This window comes from Rattus rattus, chromosome 5 (assembly GCF_011064425.1).
Source record: "Rattus rattus isolate New Zealand chromosome 5, Rrattus_CSIRO_v1, whole genome shotgun sequence".
NCBI classification, from domain to species: domain Eukaryota; kingdom Metazoa; phylum Chordata; class Mammalia; order Rodentia; family Muridae; genus Rattus; species Rattus rattus.
In genome coordinates this window covers 62005226-62030083 of record NC_046158.1, presented here as the reverse complement: position 1 = coordinate 62030083, position 24858 = coordinate 62005226, and the positions used below count along the sequence as shown (strand labels likewise).

Sequence of the window (24858 nt, the reverse complement as noted above, 5' to 3'; positions counted from 1 at the left end):
GAACAACTCATTCTTTAAACGGTGGAGGTCGAGATTGACCCTGGTCTGATTGACTACAGAGTCGATGAATTTAACCAGGGTTACATTGCTATTACCCAAAGAGAATGGACATAACAGCTGGGACTAAAATAAATGAAGCCTTGCTCTAGGCAGGACTGTTTTAGTAGTTCCTTATAGGGACCAAGTTCGGATAGTATATGTAAAAGGCCAGTTTCCTTAGAGCCAGTGAGAGCTGAGTATGCTGGCATAGATGATGTCTTAGCCCTAAAAGCAGGGATCACACATACACACGACTGCTGTCCCATTAGTCTCTTTTTCCCCCCTTTTGCAGTGCTGGGCATTGAACTTGGGGTCTCACACAGGTGAGGCAGGTATCTGCCACTGAGCTCATCAGCAGTCCTGCTTTCTTATTTGTTTGTTTATTTTGAGACAGGGTTCAACTCTGTAGACTAGGCTGGCCTTGAACTCACAGAACTGAAACTCACCTGCCTCTGCCTCCCAAGTGCTGGGACTAATGGCATGCACCACCATGTCTTGTTAACTTCTGGGATTTGTTTCAACCTTTGTTTGCTTGTTATTTGTCTTCTAGACAGTTTTCAGTTCTTTGGGTTGAATGAGAAGCTTGTAGGAGGTAGTTGTATGTAATAAATGTATCATAAAATTATCATATCTTTCACTCCAGACTGGGAGCTGCTCGGTGTTGGTACTATCTTATTCCTTCATTACCCATTGTAGTGTCTGCTACAAACTGAGGTGCTCAGTAAGCCTTGTTTAATTACAGTACTTGATGGGAATTAGTGGGGACTGAGAAGGCTTAAATGGAGACAGGAATCAGTACAACATGAATTAGTTACATTCCTGTGTAATTTTGACACTTTCACTGTTACCTGTAGTTTGGAGTTTTTCTTTCTTTCTTTCTATTTTTCTGTTTACATGTATTTCCTTGTGTGGGGTGGGGAAGGGCGGGCACCTGCTCCTGCTGAGACCAGGTGTGTGGAGGTCAGGACAGTTAGGGCACGGGAGAGAATCTGTTCTCTTTCCATGGCGTGGGTTCTGAGATAGAACTCAAGTCCTTATGCTTGCTTGGTGTCAAGTTCTTTTATTCTTGAGACATTTCACCAACCCTAGTCATTTCTTTGGGGTGGAGTCTCATGTAACTGAGTATCACCTTGAATTTGTGGTCCCTTCTTCTTAGCTTCTTTTAAACAAAGTGTCTGGAAATAATGAAAGATCTTTAAGGTTTAGCTTTTCTTGGCAGTCAGTCTAAAGAACAGTGTAAGAAGTAAGGTCCATTTATTTCATAGCTTAGGCAGCTGTTGCCTTCAGTCAGTGAAGACAGCCTGTCCATTTTCTGGAGAAAAACAGGGAGCGCATCGAGGAAGAGCATTTTCTCCTTTGCTTGGATCAGTGGTTTATCCACCACCACCAAAAACACAAAGATCTTAGGATGTTAGTTTTTTGATTATGAGTGCTTCAAAGAAAATGCATTTGATGTCATTTTTTTCCCCTCTACACAAGTCTCATTTTGAGACATGGTCTCTTGTAACTTGGCTGATCTTCTTCAACTCTTGATTTTTGTCTCTGCTTTCAGAGTGCTGGAATTATATATAGGACTAAGCTACTACACTTGATATCATGTGTTCTTTTTTTTGCTGGAGATTGTGTTGGTGTGTGTGTGTGTGTGTGTGTGTGTGTGTGTGTGTGTGTGTGTGTGTATGTGTGTGTTTAGCACAGAATAGCACACACGTGGCGGCTCACAACCATCTGTGTAACTCCAGTCCCAGGGGATATGATACCCTCTTCTGGCCTCTGTGGGCATCAGGTGTGCATAGTGCATGTACGTACATGTAGGCAAAACACCCATACACATAAATAAAAATAAACAAATCTGTGTTACATGAAGCTGAAATGGGAATTGATTGACCTAAAAGATGTAGCTGCCTCCAAGGTTTCCGATAGAGCACTGATAGAGCAGGTACACTGTCCTGCTTAGAATTAAAAGGGGAAACGAAAATATGACTGATTTGTATTTAGTTGTGTAATTATTTTTAATTATATTTTTGAGACAGAGTCTCAAGTAGCCCAGGCTGGCTTTAGCCTTCCCTAGGGCTTCCTAAATACTGGACAAGCAGTCTGTCTGTTGAGCTACCCCTAGTCTTTTTTTCTTTTTCTTTTTTTTTTTTTTTTTTTCATAGGGCCTTTCTGTTTTGGAGCTAGGCTGTCCTGGATTCTATAGATCAGGCTAGCCCCTAGGTTCAGAGAGATCCTCTTACCTCATCTCTTTGTGTTGGAAGTAAAGATAAATACCACCACATCCTGTTTCCTCTTGTCATAAAGAGTTTTTTTTTTTTTTAAGTGCTGATCAGTGTTAGGTAAGCTGATTAATGTTTTCATGTATCTCATATCATGGTGAAAGTGGGGTTTAAAGTTTTTACTTCACACACATGCAGAATTTGCAAGAAAAATCTCAAGAATCACATTAACTCTTCCTTATTCCCATTCACCTAGTACCAATCACTTCTGTTTTGCTTTAGATGTTTTAACTGCTGCATAGTATTTTTTAATTTATTCAACCAAAAAAGGAATTTCCTACTGAGTACTTCCCCCAGGGTTATAAGGCAAAATAGGATAGCACAATTGATGCTTAAAAACACAGAAAGGAAGCTGTGTAAGAGAAGGTCCTGTTGGAAAAAATTGATGCTGGCTTCCAGTCCTGCTCTGATTTACCCTGGAACAAATTGCTTAGTCACTGTCCTGGTCTTTTCTTAAGATGGGGATAATTTTAATCATTTCTATGGGGATATTTATCTTAGTTTGAGGGTACTTGCCTAGCATGCTCTAGGCCCTAAGTATGATCTCTTCTTCTTTTTTTTTTTTTTTAAACTTTTTAAAAAACTTTATTATTTTTTTTATTTATATGAATGCACTGTTGACATCTTCAGACACATCAGAAGAGGGCATCAGATCCCTTTACAGATGGTTGTGAGCCACCATGTGGTTGCTGGGAATTGTACTTAGTTCCTCTGGGAGAGGAGTCAGTGCTCTTAACCACTGAGCTATCTTGCCAGTCTAATGCAGAAACAAACACAATGTATTAACTTTTTATATCAGATTGTCATTATAATTGGTTTGCTATTTAAAATTCATAAAATATATATCTCATAGTAATATTTTGTGTTTGTTTGCCATAAAACACTGAATAAACATCATTTGTCTGTTGAACAAGATGTCTTTTTTTTAAAGATTTATTTTATTTATATGAGTACACTGTAAATGTCTTCAGACACACCAAAAGAGAGCATCAGATCCCATTACAGATGGTTGTGAGCCACCATGTGGTTGCTGGGATGTGAACTCTGGAAGAACAGTCAATGCTCTTAACCACTGAGCCATCTCTCCAGCTGGACAAGATGTCTTTTATAAATTTTTTTTGGAGACAAAGTTTCACTGTGTAGCAAACTTGCTTATACTCAAAATCTCCTGCCATATCCTCCCAAGTGATGGGGTTACAGACCTTTTCAAACCTCTTATGTTCTGTTAACTTTAAGTAACAGTTTATTTTGGTAGTGGGCAGCCTTTAAGTAACAGTTTATTTTGATAGTGGGGCAGCAACTCTTGGGGAGTTGTGGGTGGGGGTGGGGTGGGGTGTGGGGGCTCAAAAACAGTGGTCACTCTTCCGGAAAGGGAGAGGTTAATGAAGGAGACAAACAGGTAAGACTGCCAGAATGGCTTCATAATTTCTTCAGACTTTAGAAGAACTGCAGGTTATTCCCGCCCTTTGGTGTCCAGCGGAAATAGAACTCCGGGTAAATGTAATTTGATCGGAGTAGCTTGAGAAGGGTTTTGATTGGGTTTGTCATCATCAACTTGAACCAGATTTTTGTTCTCTGGCTTTTACTGTGTACCCATGGTTGACTTGGAATTTAGACCAGGTTGTCCTCAAACTTGTGAAGAGCCTCCTACCTCTGTCCCTCAGTTGCTTGGATTACAGGTATGTACCACTACCAGCCCCTCATGTTTGGTCACAATTCATTTTGAGCCAGATTATTCACACCAAGTTGGTGCAGCCAGGAGTTAATGCTGGGTTATATAAATGGACATACAGAAACACAGGCAGGCTTTTGCTATTATTTTTATTGAGATGTGCTCCCTCTTTTTATTCAGGAACCACTCCACTTGCAGCCCATATTTATAGACATTTGTAAAATTGTAACATGTAAAAATTTTGAGTTAATGAGTACTTCCTGTGAAAAGTGTGCTTCTAAGAAAAGTCTGCTTTCATATGAGGAAAAGCCAACCTGGGTTTGGGGGATGTATGCATGTGCCCTGTCTTGAAGGAAATTTGTAGGTTTCTTCCAGTCTAGAATTTTCCTTCTCTCCATCTTACCCCTCACCTTTCTAGATGGAGCTTTGCTATGTAGTTTCTTTATATGATGTAATCTATGTAACTAGAGTTCCGAATAGTATCTATTTCGTACTCTTTAGCCTTCTGTGATAGCTCCCTTACCCTAATTCTTATATTTTCAGTCTAGATTCTTTACTGTTTTAAGATCTCATTTATCTTTCCTAATTACTTATTCTTAGCTCAGCCAATAGTAGAGCAAAAGAAATTTACTTTCCCCAGAATAAATAACAACATTTATATTTGTGACCCATGTTGGTTTTGTATTGAAATGGAGCAGCACATTTCTTACTGTTGAATGAGAAGATGTTTGTTTGAAGAAGCTTATATTTTAGGAGACCAGAATTTATTCTGATGTTTGAGGACATAGACATTGTTATAGAAAGTAGGTCAACTTTTCACTACCTTTATCAAAGCACCTGCAGTTCCCATTTCATTGCAAGTGAAGTAAATCTCATTGAATAAAGTAGCTGGTGTGTATATTCAGTCTACTTTTAAAATAGAGGAGTCTATTTTAAAAGGGAAATTGATGCCAATCTGATTTCTCTCCTGCTTCTTTGTTGGAATGGGGGAGTTCTGTAACCTTTCTGTTGTTCTTTCCACTGCTGGCTTTGTAAACTAGGACACAGTTTGGGCACTTGAGTGCCTGTCCTGCAGAAGGTCAGCCAGAGGAGGAGGGAGGAGGGGGAGAAGGGGAGGAGGAGGAGGGGAGGAGGAGGAGGAGGAGGAGGAGGAGGAGGAGGAGGAGGAGGAGGAGGTGGTGGTAGAGGTATGGCTGTGGGTGGATAGACGTCCCCAGTCACAGATAGACCTAAGGATCACAGTTAGAGAAAAAGTAGAGAACCTGGTATGGCACAGGCCTATAATCCCAGTGTTTTATGAAGCTGAGGCAGGAAGATTGGGAGTTTGAAGCCACCTATGCTACATAGTAGACTTTGTCAAAAATATAGATAAGTAGAACTGGTCAGTTGGCTCAATGGGTAAGATGCTTGCTGCCAAACTTGATGACTTCTATGTGTGTGCCTCATGGCATAGGTTCCCACACATATACATACATATGCAAAATTACTGTAAAATAATAAAAAGGAGCTAGTCATGATGGTGCATGCTTGGGAAGTGGAGAATGGAGGGCCAGGAATTACCTTATCCTTGGTAAGTCGTGAGTTTGAGGTTAGCATGGGAAACATGAAACCTAGTCTCAAAAACAGCAGACGTGCAACCAACTAAACAAAGAAGTATTAAAATAAAAACAGAATGAAGTTGATTTAGTTTTCTAAAATTTACCTGTCTATTCATAGAACATGTGACACATCTTTACTCAGAAGAAGACAGGTATAGTGGTGTACATGCAGTCCTAGCACCTGAGGCTAATGCAGGAGGATAGGAGATGGGAACTAGCTGGGCTAGAAAGCAAGACTCTTCCCCAAAAGCAAAACCAAAAAGACCAAAATAAAACAAAGAAAAAAACAAACAGAAAATCAAGAGTTGAGGATATAGCTCAATAGTAGAACATTTGCCTGACATAAACAAGTTCCCGGATTTGATCCCTACATGCACAAAAATACTTTATCCATGCTCTAGTTTATAATAGTAAACCAAATTGACTTAATGAGTATATAAGCACATATATTACAATATGTAATTCTGTTGAAGCATTAGTACATAGCATGGGATCTATATGGGGCCCGGGGTGGGGGGAATTTGTATGTATGTATGTATTTGTTTCTGTCTGTCCGTCTGTCTGTCTGTAAATAAATAACAGGGTTTCATGAAGCCCCATCTGGCTCCTGATCCTTCTGACTCCATATCTCAACTGTTGAGTATTATTATATGAGTGATGAAGGAGGACTTATATGTGACATATATTTGGAAGAGAAAAAAGAGTGATTACATGTCCTACACAGGAGAGGAATAGAGAAGGCACAGACCTAGGATGGCCCCTGGTCAAGAGAGATGGTGGGGAGTGGGTGTCAACAAAGACCTACCTGTCTGGGCTTCTTTGTACTGAAGAATAGAGTACTGGTACAGGATCCTGCTTAGCCCCACACAGTACAAAGAAAATTAGGTCTAGGGAGACAACAGCTGGGACTAGGGTTTTGTGTGTTCCTTCTAACTTGAGCCAACAGCTGTCCCAGCCTCTTTCTCCCATTGTAGAAGCTCTGTGAGAGTGATTTCGATAATAGCACACTCTGTATGGGTTGATGACCCTTGTCTTGGAGAACCATAAGACAAGTGCAGTTAGAATCAGTTTACATGCATCATAAACATCAAAGATTTTCTTATCGACTTAGTTGACTAGGAAGAGAAGAAATTGCAGCTGAGGTCTGGTATAGTCTATGTGTGTGTCTACATTTGTTGGTTTTGTTTCAGTGCTTTAGACCCCCGCTTACCTGCTGCTGCTGCTGCTTGTGCTCAATTCACCAAAAGTTCCTGGATTTCTTGTTGTTGTTAGTTTTGCTTTGTTTTGTTTTTGAGAAGACAGGATCTCTCTTCATCTGTTTCTGGAACTCATTGAGTAGAGCAGTCTAACCTGGAACTCACAGAAATCCAGCTACCTCTGCTGGGATTTAAGGCGTGGACTACCATACCTGGATAGAAGTTCCTCCTTCCTCCTTTTAATGTTGGGATTTGAAGGTTTTAGGGCTTCCCCCTCCTGAGACTGGGCAATTACAGCCACTGTTGCTATATCCATATTTCTATTGTTCATATCAGTAGTGATTATCGTAGCGGTAGGACTCTATTTTTATTTTCTAGGTGTGTAAGTTTAATTTATTAGGGATTATCAAAACACATATTGAATCACTTTGCTTGGTTGATCTTGATGGAACTGAAGAATAACCAACTATTTGGTGATTTGGTGTTTTTTGGCAACCCATATAGCAAAGTCAGATAGTACCTGATTACCAGAGGACCTGTGTCACTCACATTTATTTTCCCTCTCAAGATTTCTGCAAGTTTGTTAGGGATTCTTCAGCTAGAGATACTGCTCTACTACCCTGATCTCTATGTGTGCACGTGTATAGTTCGGGTTGGTCAGTCCAGTTTGCCTTCCTGTGCGTCCCCAGGCTGGGTTTAACCTGTAGGACTACTGTTCCCAGCTTTCCTTTTCTTTCTGTTTGAGACCTGGTTACTCAATATTCTGCTCTCTAAAGACAATTATCTGGTTGTTATCCTGTGCTTAATACCATGTTTACTAGTTGACCAAAGAGCACTCCAATTCCCTTCTCCTAACTGTAGTGTAATGTGGGAAGTACTCTAGGTAATCACAGATTTCTGCAAGGTTTTCAAGGTACTTTAGGTAACTAGTTGATGTTTATTTCTCCAGCATATATAGATGAAAATGCTTGCGATAGTCACGACTATATTATATATTGCAGCTCTTTTTTCTTTTCTTTTCTTTTTTTTTTTTTAGCCTAAATCTTCACTCACACAATTGTTATAGAAATACTTTTCTCCATAGTGCTTTTAAGGTCATTTTGCTAATCATTTGGTCTCAAACTAGAAGTTAAAGTGACTTGCTTGGGAAAATGTCAGCAATAGCTCTTGCTGTTTCAGTTTCTGGTTATTCCTCATCTATTATCAACTAGGCTAGAAAGGTCTAGGGTCATGAATGTTTGAATGAAGATAGGACTTGGCTTCTTTTACAGTAGAATATGGAGCAGATCTTTGAGAAGTTGGCATAGACCTTCATTCCTTGCAGGAAGTTAAAACATTTACAGTGTTTTTCTGTCTGCAATGTAAATTGGTATGTACTCCATTGAGCAGCTCACAAGTCCACAGGCAGTGGGGCTGGAAAGGTACTGAGTCTAAAAAAAAATAGTATTTAAAGCTGAACTTGGTGACATAGGTCTGTAATCCCAGCAATCAGTAGGATCATTGTGAGTTTGAGACCAGCAACAAGCAAACTGGGCTATGTACTGAGAGTTTGTCTAAGCAAGCAAGCTAGCAAGCTAGCAAGCAAGCAAGCTAGCAAGCTAGCAAGCTAGCAAGCTAGCAAGCTAGCAAGCAAGCAAGCTAGCAAGCTAGCAAGCAAGCAAGCTAGCAAAGGATTTAACATTATGCTGCTGCAGCCATCCTATACTTAAGTCCCTGCTTTCAGAGTTTTTTTATTCAGACTGAGTAATGATCTGAACTGTCTACTGGGCAGTAAAATAGACCCAAATGTATTTTCTAACTACTGCCCCTTTTTTGTCAAAGGAATGTTGTGGTTAGATTGTCAGGAACAGACCACATGATTTCCTACAGGCTGTGAAAATCATAACGTAGCATTTTTGAAAATATGAATTCCCAAATGATCATGATCCCTCAGGGTTGAATTCTCATGTGGGTGGGTATTTAATTGAACTGAGCAGACTACTAACTGACTTGTGGTGGTAGACATGAGGTAGGAGCTAGTTAATTTGACGTTATCTTCCTGAGTGTTACCCAATATTGTTTTTGGATTCCATGTTAATACAGATTTGAAGGCATGGCGTGTAGAACTTGTTGCCTGTTAAGGAAAACCTTTAGACCACGTCTCCGTTTCCCCTTTGCAATTTTGAAATTGTGGAACAAATTCAAGAGAGGATGTTAGCATTGAACCCCAGCTGTACAATTTGTTTAAAACTCACAGGAAGGGCTAATTTACTTCCTGTCTGAAAGGGAAATGCTGGCTTCCTTAACTTCCTTCTTGGCTAACTCTGGTTAACTTGGAATATGGGTGGGGGAGGAGCTGGTCATCAACCCCCTCAGTGTTGCAGACACTTCATGCATGAGGCAAGTGTTCTATCCTGAACATTTAGGATGTGCTACATTCGGTCTCTGTTACTGATCTCACCTGGTTACCAAAGCCATGAGAAACAGTTACCGTTATGTTTATGTTTAATTTTGTGTTCTCCTTTGCTTCTGGTGTACTTGGTTGTTGGGGCAGGGGGAGTCCTGTACTGAGGCTGTTTTTGCAGTTCAGAAATCCTTCCCATCCCTCAGACATTATTTTGCATTAAGCCATATTTATGTACACTCCCCTGTATTCTTTGAGATTTGAAAATAGACTTGTAAGGAAGAAACTGAAACCCGTTTGACACTGAAAGGTAGGTTGTAGAGAGAATTAAATTGGACAGAGGGAGTGGATGACAAAAGTTTCTTATTTTTAAATTGAGCCAAGCAAGCATTCCAAGTGGGGCCAGTTGGCACTCTTCCTGCTATTTTAGTCCAGGCTTCTCCTTCCTACTGACGGTCAATTGTATTAACTGTTTGATGTGAGTTTGAACTGTGCTCTGAGGAGGAGGGGGAGGGAAGGGAGGGAAAGTAGTGGAAACAGCTGGTGTCTTTATCAAACCCTCTCAATTATTCTTTGTAAAGATTATTCTGGAGTAAGGAGTGGCCTAGGAATTGGACCTGGAGTGGCACTGGCTTCTCAGATACTCTAAATGCTCTGTGGATGCTGGCTAGTTGGAATGTACCCTAGCATTATGAGACACATTCTTTTCTCCCTTCCCTCTCCCGTTCAAGTGCTCCTGTGGCTTGTTTTATTGAGCCAAAGTCTCAAGTGGTCCAGGCTAACTTTGAACTTTTGAATTCATGCTGTTGCCCATCTCTTGAGGACTGGGGTTATGGATGAGAGCCACCACTCCCAACCTCCTCCTTCTCATTCTTTGGCTTTGGAGCATGATATAGGAAGATAGATAGCAAAGCAGGTCTTCCAGGGATGATCTATTTAACCTCCCTTTGGTTGAGTTTTCCAATAACGTTGGAAAGAGCCTGAGATACAGTTAGACTCGGGATCTCTGGTGGAGTTCAGTTAAACTGTAATTGGTTGACTACACTAGTCTTCTTCCCTGCCTCATACTCCAGGCTGACGACATTTCACTGAGTCAACACTCCTTTTCTGTCTCACCATGCAGACCTGCCTGCCAGACACCTTTTCAGAGCAGCAGCACATGCATAGGAACATATTTTGTGTGTGTGTGTGTGTGTGTGTGTGTGTGTGTGTGTGTTGTCTTTTACAACCATTTTGTTTGTTTTATTTCAGGAAACTTCCTTAGATTTTACTTAAAAAAAAATCACTTTGTATGTCCATCTCATTGTGTACCAGCAACTCTCATTGATTTTGTTTGAGCTACGAGCAAAGAAACATTAAGAATACCAATATTTATAACTACATTTTCAAATTCTGAACATTCTTGAGGAAAAGAGAATTAGTTAAGTTTGTGACTAGGTAAAAGACTGGATTTTCTTTGAATTTTAGTTTTTCATAGACTGAAATAAATTTAGATCTTGCCCCCCTCCAAAAAAAAAAAAAAAAAAAAAAAGAAAGGACTGGAAACTTGTGTGCTTCGGTGACATGATTTGTAATGCCTAGGTCCTAGGCTTCTGTCAACTTAGAGCTGTTGTGCTTACTCCTGCCCTACTTCTCTATCTGCTTTTGCCAGGTCCACTTAAGGACTAAATGCTTTTAAATTGTGCTGCAGAGATCGAGATATGGCCAGATATCAGGATTTAGCTGGTAATGTTTCTAGTGAGTTGGGGGGGTGTGGCTAGGAAGAGGAAGGAGAGAAACGATGAGAAAGATGGCATTCACTAGTTCTTGGCTCTGAATGTTCTGGTCAGAACTCTTCTGAGCACTACTTATGTACTGTGAATGGAATCTTGGGCAAAGGGTGCTACTTCTTTGGATCTCAGGAATTTCTGGTTGATGGGAGTTTGACCTCTGTCTAAAGTTTGACTTCTAGGGAAGCTAACTTCCAATAGGCTTAGACAGAATGGGCTTAGAAAAGGTAATAGAAAAACATAGTTTGGTCCATTCTCAGAGTTGGTCAGTGCTTTTTTTTTCTAACTATGCTGCAGGAAAAAACCAAGGTTGCTGTCAGCTTCTTTGCTGCCTGGGCTACAGTGCAATTCCTAATGGCCTTCCTCCCGTTCTCTTGGGAAGTCAGGAACTTTGCCCTCAGAACTTGATAAACTGCCTTTCTGTAGGGTGGAGTCTGCTGCCTTTGTTTGTTCTCGGTGGGGCCTGCTTTAGGAATCAGTTCCACATGTAGGGAAGAGTTTAAAAGCAGTGGAAATGGGTGGCATGTTCTACAGTTGGTAATCATCTTGATGGTACTTTCTTGGGGAGGGGGGTTGCCACTTGTAGCTGTGCTGACTAGAATAGCAAGCGGCTTTAGCTTTAAAATCCCTGTTTCGGTGTCTCAAGGTGAAAAAATTTGCCAAATATGATATTAAATATCCCTCAAACACACCCCCTCCCCCCAATCTCTAGTTCTTACTTAGGTCCTTGCATATAGTATCTTTCTGCTGATTCTTAAAGGCCTGAGCTTTGCCCTATGTAGTCTTGGCTTGAGGCTGAGAGGAGGGTTGTTTTCCTGAACACGATAAGGAACTGAGCAGGGCAAAGTAGGAGCTCTAACTGGTGATTGGTAGACAGGATGCCCTGGAATGTGGTTGGCCTGCAGCCCAGAATCCAGCACTTTGTATTTGTTTGTTTCTGGGAGACTGTGGTCTGGTGCTACTGTGACAGGAAGTGAGAAAGCTGGGAGTGGGGGAACAGAGAGGGGTGATGTCTTTGTGGTTCTCCTGTGAAATCTCTTTGTCCCTGGAGAGCAGCTCTGCTACAGAGCCCTACTGAGAAGAGAGCAGCCTTTGTGTATCTAATGGGTCTCAGAGCATCTAGCTACTCTGAGGGATTAGAGGGTGTGAGATCTGACTGTGGCCTTTTACATCTCAGCACTTGAGTTATATAAATGGCCTTGATCTCTTAGCATTGAAGAGCTTACTGAGTTTTGTGTATGCTTATTTATGGGTCTCTTGGATTTAATTAAGAATGGAATGATAGAAGGGCATAGATGTTAGATAATGTTGATGTACTATACATGTTGCAGAAGTTGATTGGGGTCTGAAAGGGCTAAAGAAACTGGTAATCCTGGAGCCCTTCTGTTTGGCACCTTGCTCCCACAGGAGTACCCACCCTGCCCATTTGATTTCAGCATCCTCTTACTGCAGGTGGCCAATGTTTACTCCTAACCGGGGATAGCTGGTAGTTTCCTGAGATTGAAGTAGTATACCCATGACAGCTTGTCCTCCTCCTGCTGCCCCTTTTTCTTTCTGGCTTTGTCTTTCCTGCTTTTTATTCAGCTGTGAAATAGGCATCTTTGGGTGGCTGAGTCCTCAACTTCTTGCTAAGCCGCCTAGCCCCTGAGGTTGCATGCGCGCGCACGCGCGCACACACACACACACACACACACACACACACAGACACAGACACAGACAGACAGACAGAGGCACACACACAGACACACAGACACAGACACACACAGACACACACAGACAAGGCACACACACACACAAAGACACATACACACAAGAAACAAACATACACACACACACACATACGCAAGAGACACAGACCCCAACCACGCACACACATACACACACCCCCACACACACACACACCCACACACACACACACACCAGCCTTTGATTGCCCAGGACAGCTGCCCTAGAGGCAGATTGCTAACATACCGCTAGAACAATCCCTTTGCTCTGTTCTGGTGCTGGCCAGCACAGTCTTCTCTGCTTCTAGTTCCTTCTTTTTCCCACCCCAACTGTGATCTTTGCTTTTGACTTAATGAGATATTGTATTAAAAACTGAGAGAAATATTTTGATGCGATTTTCTTCATTGAGGTGGGGTGAGGGTGACTGTGTTTTTTGCTAGATTTTAAGATGAGGCTCACCAATGGAAAAGTAGTATTGAGTAGATTGGTATAAAGTAGTCTCTGTTTTGTGTCCACTACTTTTTTTGATTTGAGTACTTGTTCCTTATAAAAAGAAATGTAGTTAGATGCTGGGTGGTGGTGCTCACGCTTTTAATCCCAGCACTTGGGGACCACTGGGAGGCAAATCTCTGTGAGTTCAAGGACAGCCAAGGCTATGAGAGACTCCCTCCTGTCTCTAAAAACAAAATAACAATAAAGAAACTTATTCTGAATTAGATAGAACACAAGCCCCATACTGAGGAATGCTTTGCCTTGTAAAGCAAATGTAAGACCCAAAGGTCTCTGGTCCACTCCTTCTTGCCCATGTCTAACCCTAGGAGCTCACTACATAGCCCAGACTAGCCTTGAAATTCTCTTGTTTCAGCCTACTCTGTATTTGGATTACAGGTATGTAATACTATTATATCCTGCTTAAAAATATCAACAAAAATCCCTTGTTTTAACTTTTGTACTTAGAATGACTCAAGCACTGGAAGCATGGGAAGTTCATAAACCTACTGTATGGGAGAAGTATTATGGCGTTGAGGAGGAGGTTTCTACTGCTTAACAGCAGTGCTGCTTCTGATTAGTCATTCACTCATAGCAGGACTGTTAGTGGACATACCCACTGCGAGGCAAAGCACCACTGAGCCCACCGGGGGATTCCGAGAATGTGGGCATCACACAGATACTAGCTAGACCATCTTAGAGACAGATTGGTATTGGATCAGAGGTACTGAGAAGATTCTCCTGATAATTTCTATGGGGTGATTGCAGTACCCTGTGCTCTGGGGCTGTTTTTTTTTTTTTCCATTCAGATGGGAAAATCCTGTTACCATGAATATAGTTACAGTAGTTTGGTGCTTCCTGTCCCTGCTTTCTTTATAGATGCACTGTTGTCCATAAAGACAGATGCTTCCCAAACCTTGCAGAAGGGCTATCTTTCGTCCTTGTCAAGACTTTGAGAACTTAGGGACTCTGTGCATATGGCTCAGTTACATGTTTCCACCTTTTCCCATTTTTTTTTTAAAGGATGAGGAAAAGAGATGCCATAGATAGGAGGTAAAAGGATTGGTGAGAAGTTGCCTCTTTTAAGATTGAGAGTTCAACAGTTGGATGACTCTCCTAAACCCAAAGATTAAGCTTTTTTTTAGTTTTTGTTTTTTTCCTGGGAGGGGGCATATAAGATGTCACAGTTAATTTTAGGATTTCCCTTTTAATGAGAAGAGTTGCACAGTATCATCAAATTCTGCTAGATTTTTCTCACTTTACTGCCCTCCCTTTTTTCTCCCTCCTTTTTCAGGAAGGAGAAAGGCATTTGGCCTCTCCCCTTCCTGGAGTCTGACACCTCCCCCACCCCTCCCTTTTATCTCAGTTTCCTTATCGTCTTCTCCCCAAGCCCTGCGTTTTCCTTATAAGGCTAGGCAAGGTCCCTTTGCTCAGGTTGCACGGGGATCTAGATGAGTAGCTGTCTCAGTGTCTGTTGGGAAAATTCAGTATCTGTCCCAGTGGAGGGCCTTGGAGAGAGGCACCTGGCTAATGGGGGAGGAGAGGGAGGTGGCCTGGCCTGAGAGATCAGAAGGACTTGTTAGACCAGTCCTGTGTATGTGTCATACACTCCAAAGAGAAGCAGGTTTTGTTTCTTTCCATGGCCTTTCAGACCTGGGTTCCTTGACAGAGTCACACCTTTCTTTTGCTTCAAAGCCAGTCCAACTTTAGCCAATGTTAATACGCTAGGGTTTGGGGAGTTCCAAGGATATGTAGGAGGGGAAAAAGGAGCAAAAATAATGTTCTACGTCATTTCTGAACTTAGGCCCTGATGAAGTGGTTCTCCCCCTTCCTTTTGTGATGCTATCTTTCAGTATGTGGTTTCCTTAAACTCCTAGACTCCAGGGATCTCCTGCCTGTGGACCAGTTTTTGTTGTGGCACAAGACTTCCTGATGTTAGTCAGCTTTGTACCCCTGAAATGTACTTCAGTATGTTTTCACATACTTTTTTGAAATTATAAATTTACAGTAGGAGCTACAAATTCATCTTGTATAGTAGCCATCATCTGTAGTTTTAGCATTCTGGAACCTGAGGTAGGAGGATGGCTTCAAGAGTTTGAAGACAGTTTGGACTATATATGGCTATAGGCCAGCTTAGACTACAGAGTGGAGACCCTGTCTCAAACAAGCAAAATGAAAAAGAAGACAAGCATTAAATTCTGCAGTGGATGTAATGCACACCTGTAGTCTCATCAGTAGGGAGCCGAGACAAGGAGCACTGCTGAGTTCTAGGCTCGCTTGGTCTATATCACTAAGCCAAGTTCACCTTGGTGGCAGGCTACATGCCACCTGGAGCTGAGTCGGGCCAGGATGGCCAAGCTTTGTTGTCTTGGCCATCTTATGGCCTATGTATTTGTGTCCTTCAGATGCTCCTGACCCAGAAACCCTTGTGGCCCTGGTTACCAAAAGCCTGGTCATCTCTCAGGGCCTAGGAGCCTTCTAATGCAGTATAGGTCCATTGCTCCAGAACACAGCTCCTGGAAACATGCTGTCATGCCAGCCCAGGGAAGATGGAATCAAATTCCTGGTGGTTTGTTTGTTTGTTTGTTTGTTTGTTTTGGAGGGAGGGGAGAACAGGATCACACAGTATAACCCAAGGTATCATGGAGCTCATATAGCCCAGGTTGGCCTCACTCATCAACTCCCAAGGACTCCCCCTGTCTTATCCTCCTTAGTACTTAGATTGCAGGTGTGAGCTACCACAGAGGCATAAGAAAAACTTTTTCTGTGTTTTTTTTTTCTTCATCTTTTCAAAACAGGTGTTGGTTTCTCTGTGTAGTCCTGATTGGCCTGGAACTCGCTTTCTCTACCAGGCTGACCTCAAACTCACATCTGCCTGCCTGATGTGCTGGGATTAAAGGCACACGTGGCACTGCCCCCTGGCTCTTTTTATTTCTGTGGATACATACACATATGTGTGGGTGTCCTAGGAAGCCAGGAGAAGGTATCAGATCCCTTGGGACTAGAGTTATGGGCAGTCTTGAGCTACTTAGGGTGTCAGGAACTGAGCTTGCTTGGGTCCTATGAAAGAACAGCAAGCCTTCTTAACTGCTGTGCCATCTCTCGGATCCCATGTGTCTACGTTTAAAAACAAACGCTTTTCTTGTTCTAGTTCTTTTCCTTTGCCACTGGAATCAGTGATATTACCTTCCCTAGAGGCCCCATTGCCTGCCTGAGTGAGCCTCAGAGTGAACACAGGAAGACAGACACTATCGGTCAGCCTTCTTTCAGTAAGTCAGAGTCTCAGCGGATTGCAAAAACTGCACACTGGGCTGTTTCAAGAGTGTGCATGTTGTTACTCTGTAGTTCTTAGCTGAGATGAAATTGTGAAGTGAGCAGAGTCCCCCTTAGATTAATAATGTTTTTATTAATTGTTAATAGTATATCACCATTATTGTTGTTACACTATGCTTCTGCGTTGATCCAGAACTAGCTTAAGCAACAGGCACTTACTACATGCTCTTTTGTCTTTGGATTTTTTCTTTAGTTTGTGTGTCACAGAGGACGAAACCTAGGGCTTTATGACTATACTTACTTAGCACTGTGTTACTGAGTTAATATCACTAGCCCTTGATATCGCTTTTAAGAGGTGGTCTTCTTGGCGATGAACTCTTTTGTGATTCTTATGCCTCACTCAGACGTATGTCTTACAGGGGTTAGTGTTGATATGAATCTCAACAGAGAAGTTAGAATTACTATAATTAGTCTCAATTTCAGAAGGTAGAACTTTCCTGAGGGATGGATTGGGAACTGGAACTTTTTTATTCATTCATTAATTAATTCATTTATTTATTTCATGGATATGAGTGCTTTGTCTTCAGACACACCAGAAGAGGGCATCAGACCTCATTACAGATGGTTGTGAGCCACCATGTGGTTGCTGGGAATTGAACTTAGGACTTCAGAAGAGCAGTCAGTGCTCTTAACTGCTGGGCCATCTCTCCAGCGCCGGTAGCTGAAACTTTGGACCCTGGTACAAGCAGTCTTCCTAATATGGAGTCTTAGAAAAACTTTTCTCAGAATATGTTTGAGACTTAGAAACAATGGTAATTTTCTCTGTGTGTTCTTGAACAGGAACATTGAACTGTGAGTTTTGGACACTTTTTCTAACTGAAAGTTATATCACACAGCGCTGAAGTATTATAGGTTGTGTTTGCTGTATGTTACTGATTCGTATTTGGTAAGAGGCTTGGTATTTTAAAAAATTATTTTATATCCTCAGAAGATGTAAAGATGGAATTTGCTTTGAGGGAGAACATACGTCTGTGCCATTAGTTTTGATTTATAATGTTTTAACAGGAAGAAAGGAGAAGACTTTGGGAGGATCGTGATCTCTTCCCCAGAGCCTGAAGGTCAAAGCTTAGTTAGCTCTGACTTAGGGAAAACTGGGGTTTTCTCTAGCAAGTGCACACCCAAATCTGGCCAAATATGGGTATATCTATGTACGCTTTACGGAAGTTTGTGTATGTGTGTATGTCTGTGTGTGTGTGTGTAATTTGTAGTCATTAAATGGTAATGGAAATTAATTCTTAAACAGGATTACAGTTCCTCCCAGGTTTTCTAAATTTTTTTTTTGACAGAACTAGTAATTGGATTTTAGATCTTTTGAAGTCAGGGGCTTCATTTAATCCTTGCCATTAAGAAAAGTGAAGAATTCTAGTGGAATCATGGGAGCAAGAAGAACACGTGGTTTCTCCCACAGACATCTTAGTGTGTTGTGTTCAAATGTAGTAATTACTACAGTTGCATTGTCAATGTATTCCCATACAGTGGCTTCCCATGTGTCCTGACTTTCTCCAAGCATTTCATATGGATTGTTTCATTTAGCTCTCATATCTACCCTTATGTATTTTTATTTTTCCATTTTACAGAAAAGAAAACTGAGACACCTTGCCCAGGATTGTGTAAATGTTGGATCTGAGACTTGAATACAGTCAAATTCTAAAAGCCCATGTTCTAGTATAAAGATGATGATTGGTGCTAGGGTTTTACTCTGTAACCTAGGCTGGCTTCTATTTATATCCATTCTCCCACCTCAGCCTCCTAAGTGCTGTGTCCCCGCTCCCCCCCCCACAGCTGAGGACCCGAACCCAGGGCCTTGCTCTTGCTAAAGCGCTCTACTACTGAGCTAAATCCCCAACCCCAACAAATGTTTTTATTACACTTACTTATTTGTGCGTGTGTTTGGAACATGAGTACTGCTACTGCTGTGAGGAGGTCAGAGCACAGCTTCTAGGATAGGTTTCTCCTTCTATCTTGTGGTCCCAGGATTCCAACTCAAGTCAGCAGTAGCATGAACCACCTCACCGGCCTCCAAATAGACTTCTGTAGCCAGTTTATAGTAAAACAAACTATTTCAGGGGTTGTGCTCTTATTGGTGACTGGTTTTATTGCCCTGCTATTTGACTGGCACTATTTGATTCTTTGGTCCTTCTAGACATTGGATTTTACTTAATATACATTGAAGTTCTGATGAAAGAAACTGGCTTTATCATTGCTCAAATGTATAAGCTGTAGACCTGGAAGGTTTTCTAGGATGGATGGGATCTATTTTGTAAAGACTTATGGCTTGTTAAAAGTAAACAGAACTGGGGTTGGGGATTTAGCTCAGTGGTAGAGCGCTTGTCTAGCAAGCGCAAGGCCCTGGGTTCGGTCCCCTGCTCCAAAAAAAAAAAAGTAAACAGAACTATTCTCAGAAAACATCTTAGGAGAGTAATAAGGTTAAATACCCCTAATGATCCTTTGTTGATGAAAGTGTCTGACAGTAGTAAGTGGTGAACTTGGAAAGGTGTTAGACCAGACTTGGAGGACTTTTTTGATGCTGGCCACAGTCAGTGATCGGCAGATTGGTTTGCAGTCTTTATGGTATGTGGCAGGAAGAGGAGACTTCATCAAGTTATGAGACCTTCTGCTATGGCTTGTCATGTGCTTTCCTTTTTCCTATGTTTCTGCACACTGTAGACATAGATATTTCCCCCCTCCCTCTTTTCCTAGAAGAAAGTTCTCAAAGGTTATGGGCCAAAGGGCGGGCCTGCCTTTCTTTCTTTCTTTCTCTCTTTCTTTCTTTCTTTCTTTCTTTCTTTCTTTCTTTCTTTCTTTCTTTCTTTCTTTCTTTCTTTCTTTCCTTCTTTTTTTTTAATAACTTGGGGAAAGATCTTGTTAGGTAGCTCCAGGCTGGGCTTGAACCTGTGATTCTCTTGCTTTAGCCTCATGAGCATAAGGATCACAGACATTTGCAGTATACCCAGCTTGGACATGTATTTGGACAGCATGGCATAGAAGAGAGTATTGGCTTAAAAAATATTCTAGACCTGGGTTTAAATTCCTAAATCTACGTACGCTGTAGGAACTTGGTTAATTTTTTTCACCTATCAGTCTGTTTTTTTAACATTTGCAGTAAAACTTGACTTCCTTATGGTTTCTGTGATTGCTAGGGCAATAAATGTAAGCCATTCCAGTGTTGGTAATTTTTTCATGTTCTCTTTATCTGAGATAACTTGTAAGGCCCTGAGAAAGAAATAAGAGTTAATGTAACAGATTCGTACTGGTGCAGTGACTGTTGGGTACTAGAGAAACACGTCTGTCCCAGAAACACTGGTTTAGTTGGGAACTCCTAGTACACAGAGCTGGGGTAGAGAAACCAGCTTATCTACTCTGTAGAGTTCAATTGTGTTCCAGATCCCATTAATTCCATCTACTACTTCACAAGATAGTTTGGGGCTGAGACATTACCATGAAGTAATGTAATTGGAAGATTGAATCTAACTCCTGAAACAACTCAATACCTCACCTTGTAGAACATACTTTATCTCACTGCATCTTCAGAGCAGCTCAGGTTTAGAATGGCCTGTTGCTGTTGACATCACGCAGATGAGAATAACCATCACATAAGGCAGGGCTGGGACCAGCCTGTGAATTATATCCTGCCTCACACTGCCACTGCTTCTCCCTCCTCTTAAACAGAAAAGCTGTCCATACATAAGGACCTAGGAGTGTGACCTCCTCGTCCACTTAACTGCATTGTCTCTATCTAGTCAGCTTTGAAGCCAGGATGATGGGTAAGTTAGGAGTTTCTCCAGACTGGGTAGGTCCCTCAGCATTTTCCCTAACTGTCCTTGTAACTCCCTGTATCAAATTAAAGTTATGGCGGCAAAAAGTGACCATTTATGGCATAATGACAAACACTGTCATCTGTGGCAGGGAGTGTTGTTTCTCTGTGCCCCGTAGTAGTGGTCGCCTGGGCTTTTATTAGCAAGAAGATTACAGGGTGGAGGCTACCACAGTGGTAACTGCAGTACAGGCCCTGTTTAAAATCAGTAACTGGAGGAGTCTCTCTTAAGCTGGGTACTCTTGATGTGGAAGGTTCATAGGTCACTGTACATAGCAGATGAAGGCAAGTGTTTAAAATGAGAAAATAGGCATAAAAAGGTAATGATTAGAACAAGCCAAGAGTGGTGATACATTCTTATATACTCCAGTACTTGGGAAGTAGACACAGGAGGATCAGGAATTCGAGGCCAGCTTCAGCTTTATAGTGAGTTTGAGGCCAGCCTAGGAGACTGCCACAAACAAACAAAAATCCAAAAACAATGTATTAAAGAAAGACCTCTGAGTGGCCATTTGGACTGTGGAGTAGGAGTATGGGAAAGTGACACTGGGGCATTGGGTATTGGGCTGAATGAGAACAGTGGTTGATAAATGATTGTGGGAGCCTAGGGCTGGGTATGGGACGCATTTAGGGACAGTTCAGTGTGTTCTTGGATTTAGTGACTGAACCAATTCAGTTTACTGGGCACCTGTTTATCAGTTTCCTCTAGGTACTCTTGCCTGCTGAATGCCGGATACATTTAAGGCAAACAGGCCCTAGCTTTTGTGTTTGGTGGGGCTCTGGGAAGCGTGGGAAAGGGAGCCTGAGCTGAAGGCCCAGCCTAGGCTAGTCCCCACATGTCTTCCCCCCCATGACTATTACATTGGTTTCTCAATGTCTTTGTGGGCATGCTGGAACTGGGCTTTGAGGTTTCTGCCTTAAGGGTAGGAAGGAGGGGGAAGGGCATTCTAACAACAAATTTCACCCCCAAATCAGTTGCCTATGTGGCTTTATCTACATTGTACCCTGGTCTGGTTCTGCATGGATTTACAAGTAGAGGAACTGCAGTGACAGTGCAGTCTGTGCTTTAATTAATCCTACATCCAAAGCCTAGATACCTGAACACAGCAAAGTCTAAAGGGTATTTGTTTCATTAAGCAACTCCAAGTTGTTTATTAAATAACCCCCTTTCATTTCTGATACTCCAATCACCCTCTTATATGTATGCAGTGGGTGTAGTTTATTTTCTTCCCATTCTCATTTTTCCTCCAAATATTTCTGCAGCTTTCTCCTTCCTGCTTGCTGCTTGCTGAGGTGGCTGGGATGCTTCCACGGTTTATCTGAATCTAGACTGGGCTATTCTCTGTGCTAAACCAATCAATTACGGGCCTTCTCTTAACAGGTGTGTATGGAATATATATTAAGAATTAAAAGTTATTTTAGGTGCCTTTTTCTCCCTTAGGTGTTTGGTGAGAAGTTAAGGGAATAAGAGAGAAAAAAATTCCTCCTAGTTTGCCATTTAGCAGTATACATTTTATCTGTCTGTCTTATCTATCTATCTGTCTGTCTACCTACCTACCTATCTATCCTGCTTTTGAGACAGGATTTCTCTATGTAGTTCTGATTGTTCTGGAACTTGCTCTGTAGACCAGGCTGGCCTTGAACTCATAGTGAGCCATCTGCATCTACCTCCCAAGTGCTGAGATTAAAGCTATGAGCTTCTACCCCTGGCCACAAAAACTTGAGACAAGAGCTTGTTAAGTTGCCCAGGCTGGCCACAAATGTATGTAGGCTAGCCACAGAAGTTGTGATCTTCCACCTTCTGAGAAGGTGGGATTACAGGCCTGCACCACAGATGGCTTGAGGCAAAGCCTTTTTGTACAGTGTCTGAGGTTCTGTCACTGTTGTTCCCATTAGCATGTTTTGCCCTCTATCATGTAGTATAGTTTTGTGAGATAGAAAGGCCTCTTTATACATGTGTGAAACATGGAAGTTTAAGTTCTTTTGCCTTTCTACCTGGGAAGTTCTTCTATATTTCTTTTTTCCCTTTTCTTTTCCTTCTCTCTCTCCCCCTTCCTTCCTTCCTTCCTTTCCTTTCTTTTCTTTTCTTTTTTTTTTATTCCAAGACAGAGTTTCTCTCTGTATGTAGCCCTGGTTGTCCTGGAACTCTTTATCTGTGGACCAGGCTGGCCTCAAACTCACAGAGCTCTGCCTGCCTCTGCCTCCCAAGTGTTAACATTAGAAGCATGCACCTCCACCACTTAGCTAATATCTCCATTTCTTAACTGACATTTTAATTTATTATAATTTATCACTACAGCTGCATTTATAGTGTTCAGGTTTGGGAGAGGTTAAGTAAAATTTGTGTTGTCCATTACTTGTAGAAGTAACTTGTCCTTGTACCCGGGAGTTAACTTTTATTAAGCTGATGCCTGCAAATATTTCCGGAGAAAAACAATCTATTTTTTTTTTTTTTTGGTTCTTTTTTTCGGAGCTGGGGACCGAACCCAGGGCCTTGCGCTTCCTAGGCAAGCGCTCTACCACTGAGCTAAATCCCCAACCCCATAAAACAATCTAATTTTAATCCCACGCTATGGTGTCTCTGTCCTGCCAACAGTATAGAGACTTTGGTCAAACTGCCACCTTTTCTTTCAATAGGAAGGAGTTCGTAGAGTGTTAAAGAGGGAAGTAGGCAAAGGGTCCTTCCTATTGGAACAGACCTTGGTGATGGGCTCCCAAGCTTGGTTGGTGGTGGCTTGCTTTCTGCACTGCAGTAAAAACACAGAGGGCATCTTTGGCGCTGGGGATTAACAATTCTTCTGTCTTCTCTGACCTGTGATCTTTTCTCTTCTCTCTTACCCCCCTCCCCCCACCCCTAGTGTGAAGTGAGGGGACCTACTCCCTTCTTTCTACTCCCTCTGTGGTCCACCTTACTTTTTATCCTGCCCTGCGGCGGCTCCTCCCCTTACCTTCATGGACGACTCAGAGGTGGAGTCGACCGCCAGCATCTTGGCCTCTGTGAAAGAACAAGAGGCACAATTTGAGAAGCTGACCCGGGCGCTGGAGGAGGAGCGGCGCCATGTGTCGGCGCAACTGGAACGCGTCCGGGTCTCACCACAAGATGCCAACTCACTCATGGCCAACGGCACCCTCACCCGTCGGCATCAGGTAACCCTTTCTCCATCAGACCTGCAGGTAGGACGTTGGCATGGTTGCAACCGAGGCCTACAGATCCTTAATGAGATGCTACTGGCCCTGGGCTGTCCAGTGTTTACACTTGACGATGAACTGTTCCAGGAATATTATAAATGTTGCTTAAGAAATAAGGAATTAGTTACTGATCTGAGTTGGATGGACTTTAGAAACCCTTTGTGACTTCCTGTTTTGGATAGGGATGCAGTTCTAGTTATTTCTAGTTATGGTACTGTATTTTGTAGCTACACTCAGAGTCACTTCTGTTTTCTTTGAAATATCTTTTTTTCTCAGGGTGAAAAATTAGGAAAGTATATCTACTTAGTGGTTGGGGAAGTTGGGCATCTTGAGCTCCTAGCTCCAGTTCAGTCTCAACCAGCGAACAATCTGTTCTCAGAAAGTGTTACAGTGTTCATAAATCCCCAGTATTCATATTCCTTTCCCATATGTCCTTGTGTGCTTATTGTTGGGTGTGTAAACCATGTTTTGGGAGAAGAGGTCATTGTTACTTTTGCTGGTTAGAGCTGGAGAGGGGGTATCATGCTATTATTTAACCCAGATAACCACAGGAGCAGTAGTGGTCTCAGGGTTGGCTGACTTAGATGTGACTTGGGAGGACTGGTGTTAGAAATGAGAAGTATATTGTGTTCCCTAAGGTTTATGTCTGACTTTACTGTAATGTATCTGAGTGAATGTGCACGCACACATGCTGGGCACTGCTTGAGTAGACTGACCCTCTAGAGGTCTGAGTGGCATTAGAACAAGGCTCACACTTCGTCCTTATTTGATTGCTTATTTGTTTTTTGTGTGTTTGTTTGTCTTGTAGCTAGGGATTGACCCTAGAGCCCTGACCATGCTAGGCAAATGCTTTACCATAGAACATATCCTAGACTATTTACTAACGTACGTGTGAGGAGCTAGGGATGGAAACCTGGCTCTTGTACATGCCACTAAACAACATTTCCAGACCTTTGGGTTTTTGAAGACTAGGTATTGGTATATAACTCAGGTTGACCTCAAACTTGTGATCCTCTTGCCTCTGCATCCCTGGTGCTAGGTTACACTCATGCCCAGCTGCTTGCCTAGTCCTTAGACTAGTAGATATAATTTGAAATAATCAGGACCATGAAATAAACAAGAGACCATGTATGCAGTGTTCGGGGAACTTTTCAGGAACTTGAGCAGAGAGAGTTAGGGATGAGATGCATTGAAGGAAAGTGGGGGTGCTCAGACTTAAGGTGGTGGAGAATCCCAGGATTTAGTGGTTTCTCTTGTCCTTTTATTTTTAACCTCTGCTCAGCAATGAAACCACACCCTTCCTTCTTCCTGAAAGCAATGTTTAACTTCCTCCCCCTGCAGCATTACACTGTATGTAAAGGGAGAATGGGCGGAGGAA

General features: G+C 42.1%; 1 protein-coding gene across 10 annotated transcripts in view; it reads left to right on the top strand.

The window, feature by feature from the left end:
* Ctnnd1 (catenin delta 1) overlaps positions 1-24858 on the top strand; it is a 50118-nt gene that overhangs the window by 2963 nt on the left and 22297 nt on the right. For 8 of the 10 annotated variants that reach the window (XM_032903589.1, XM_032903591.1, XM_032903587.1 and 5 more), the window contains exon 2: positions 23150-23438. The exons of 1 other annotated variant lie outside the window; for it this stretch is intronic. In XM_032903589.1, coding sequence (XP_032759480.1) covers positions 23244-23438 — 195 coding nt within the window. In that variant the 5' untranslated portion in view covers positions 23150-23243. Of the gene's footprint in view, positions 1-21554; positions 21673-23149; positions 23439-24858 lie in introns of all 10 variants that reach the window. One more of the 10 variants, XM_032903585.1, reaches the window with a different exon arrangement.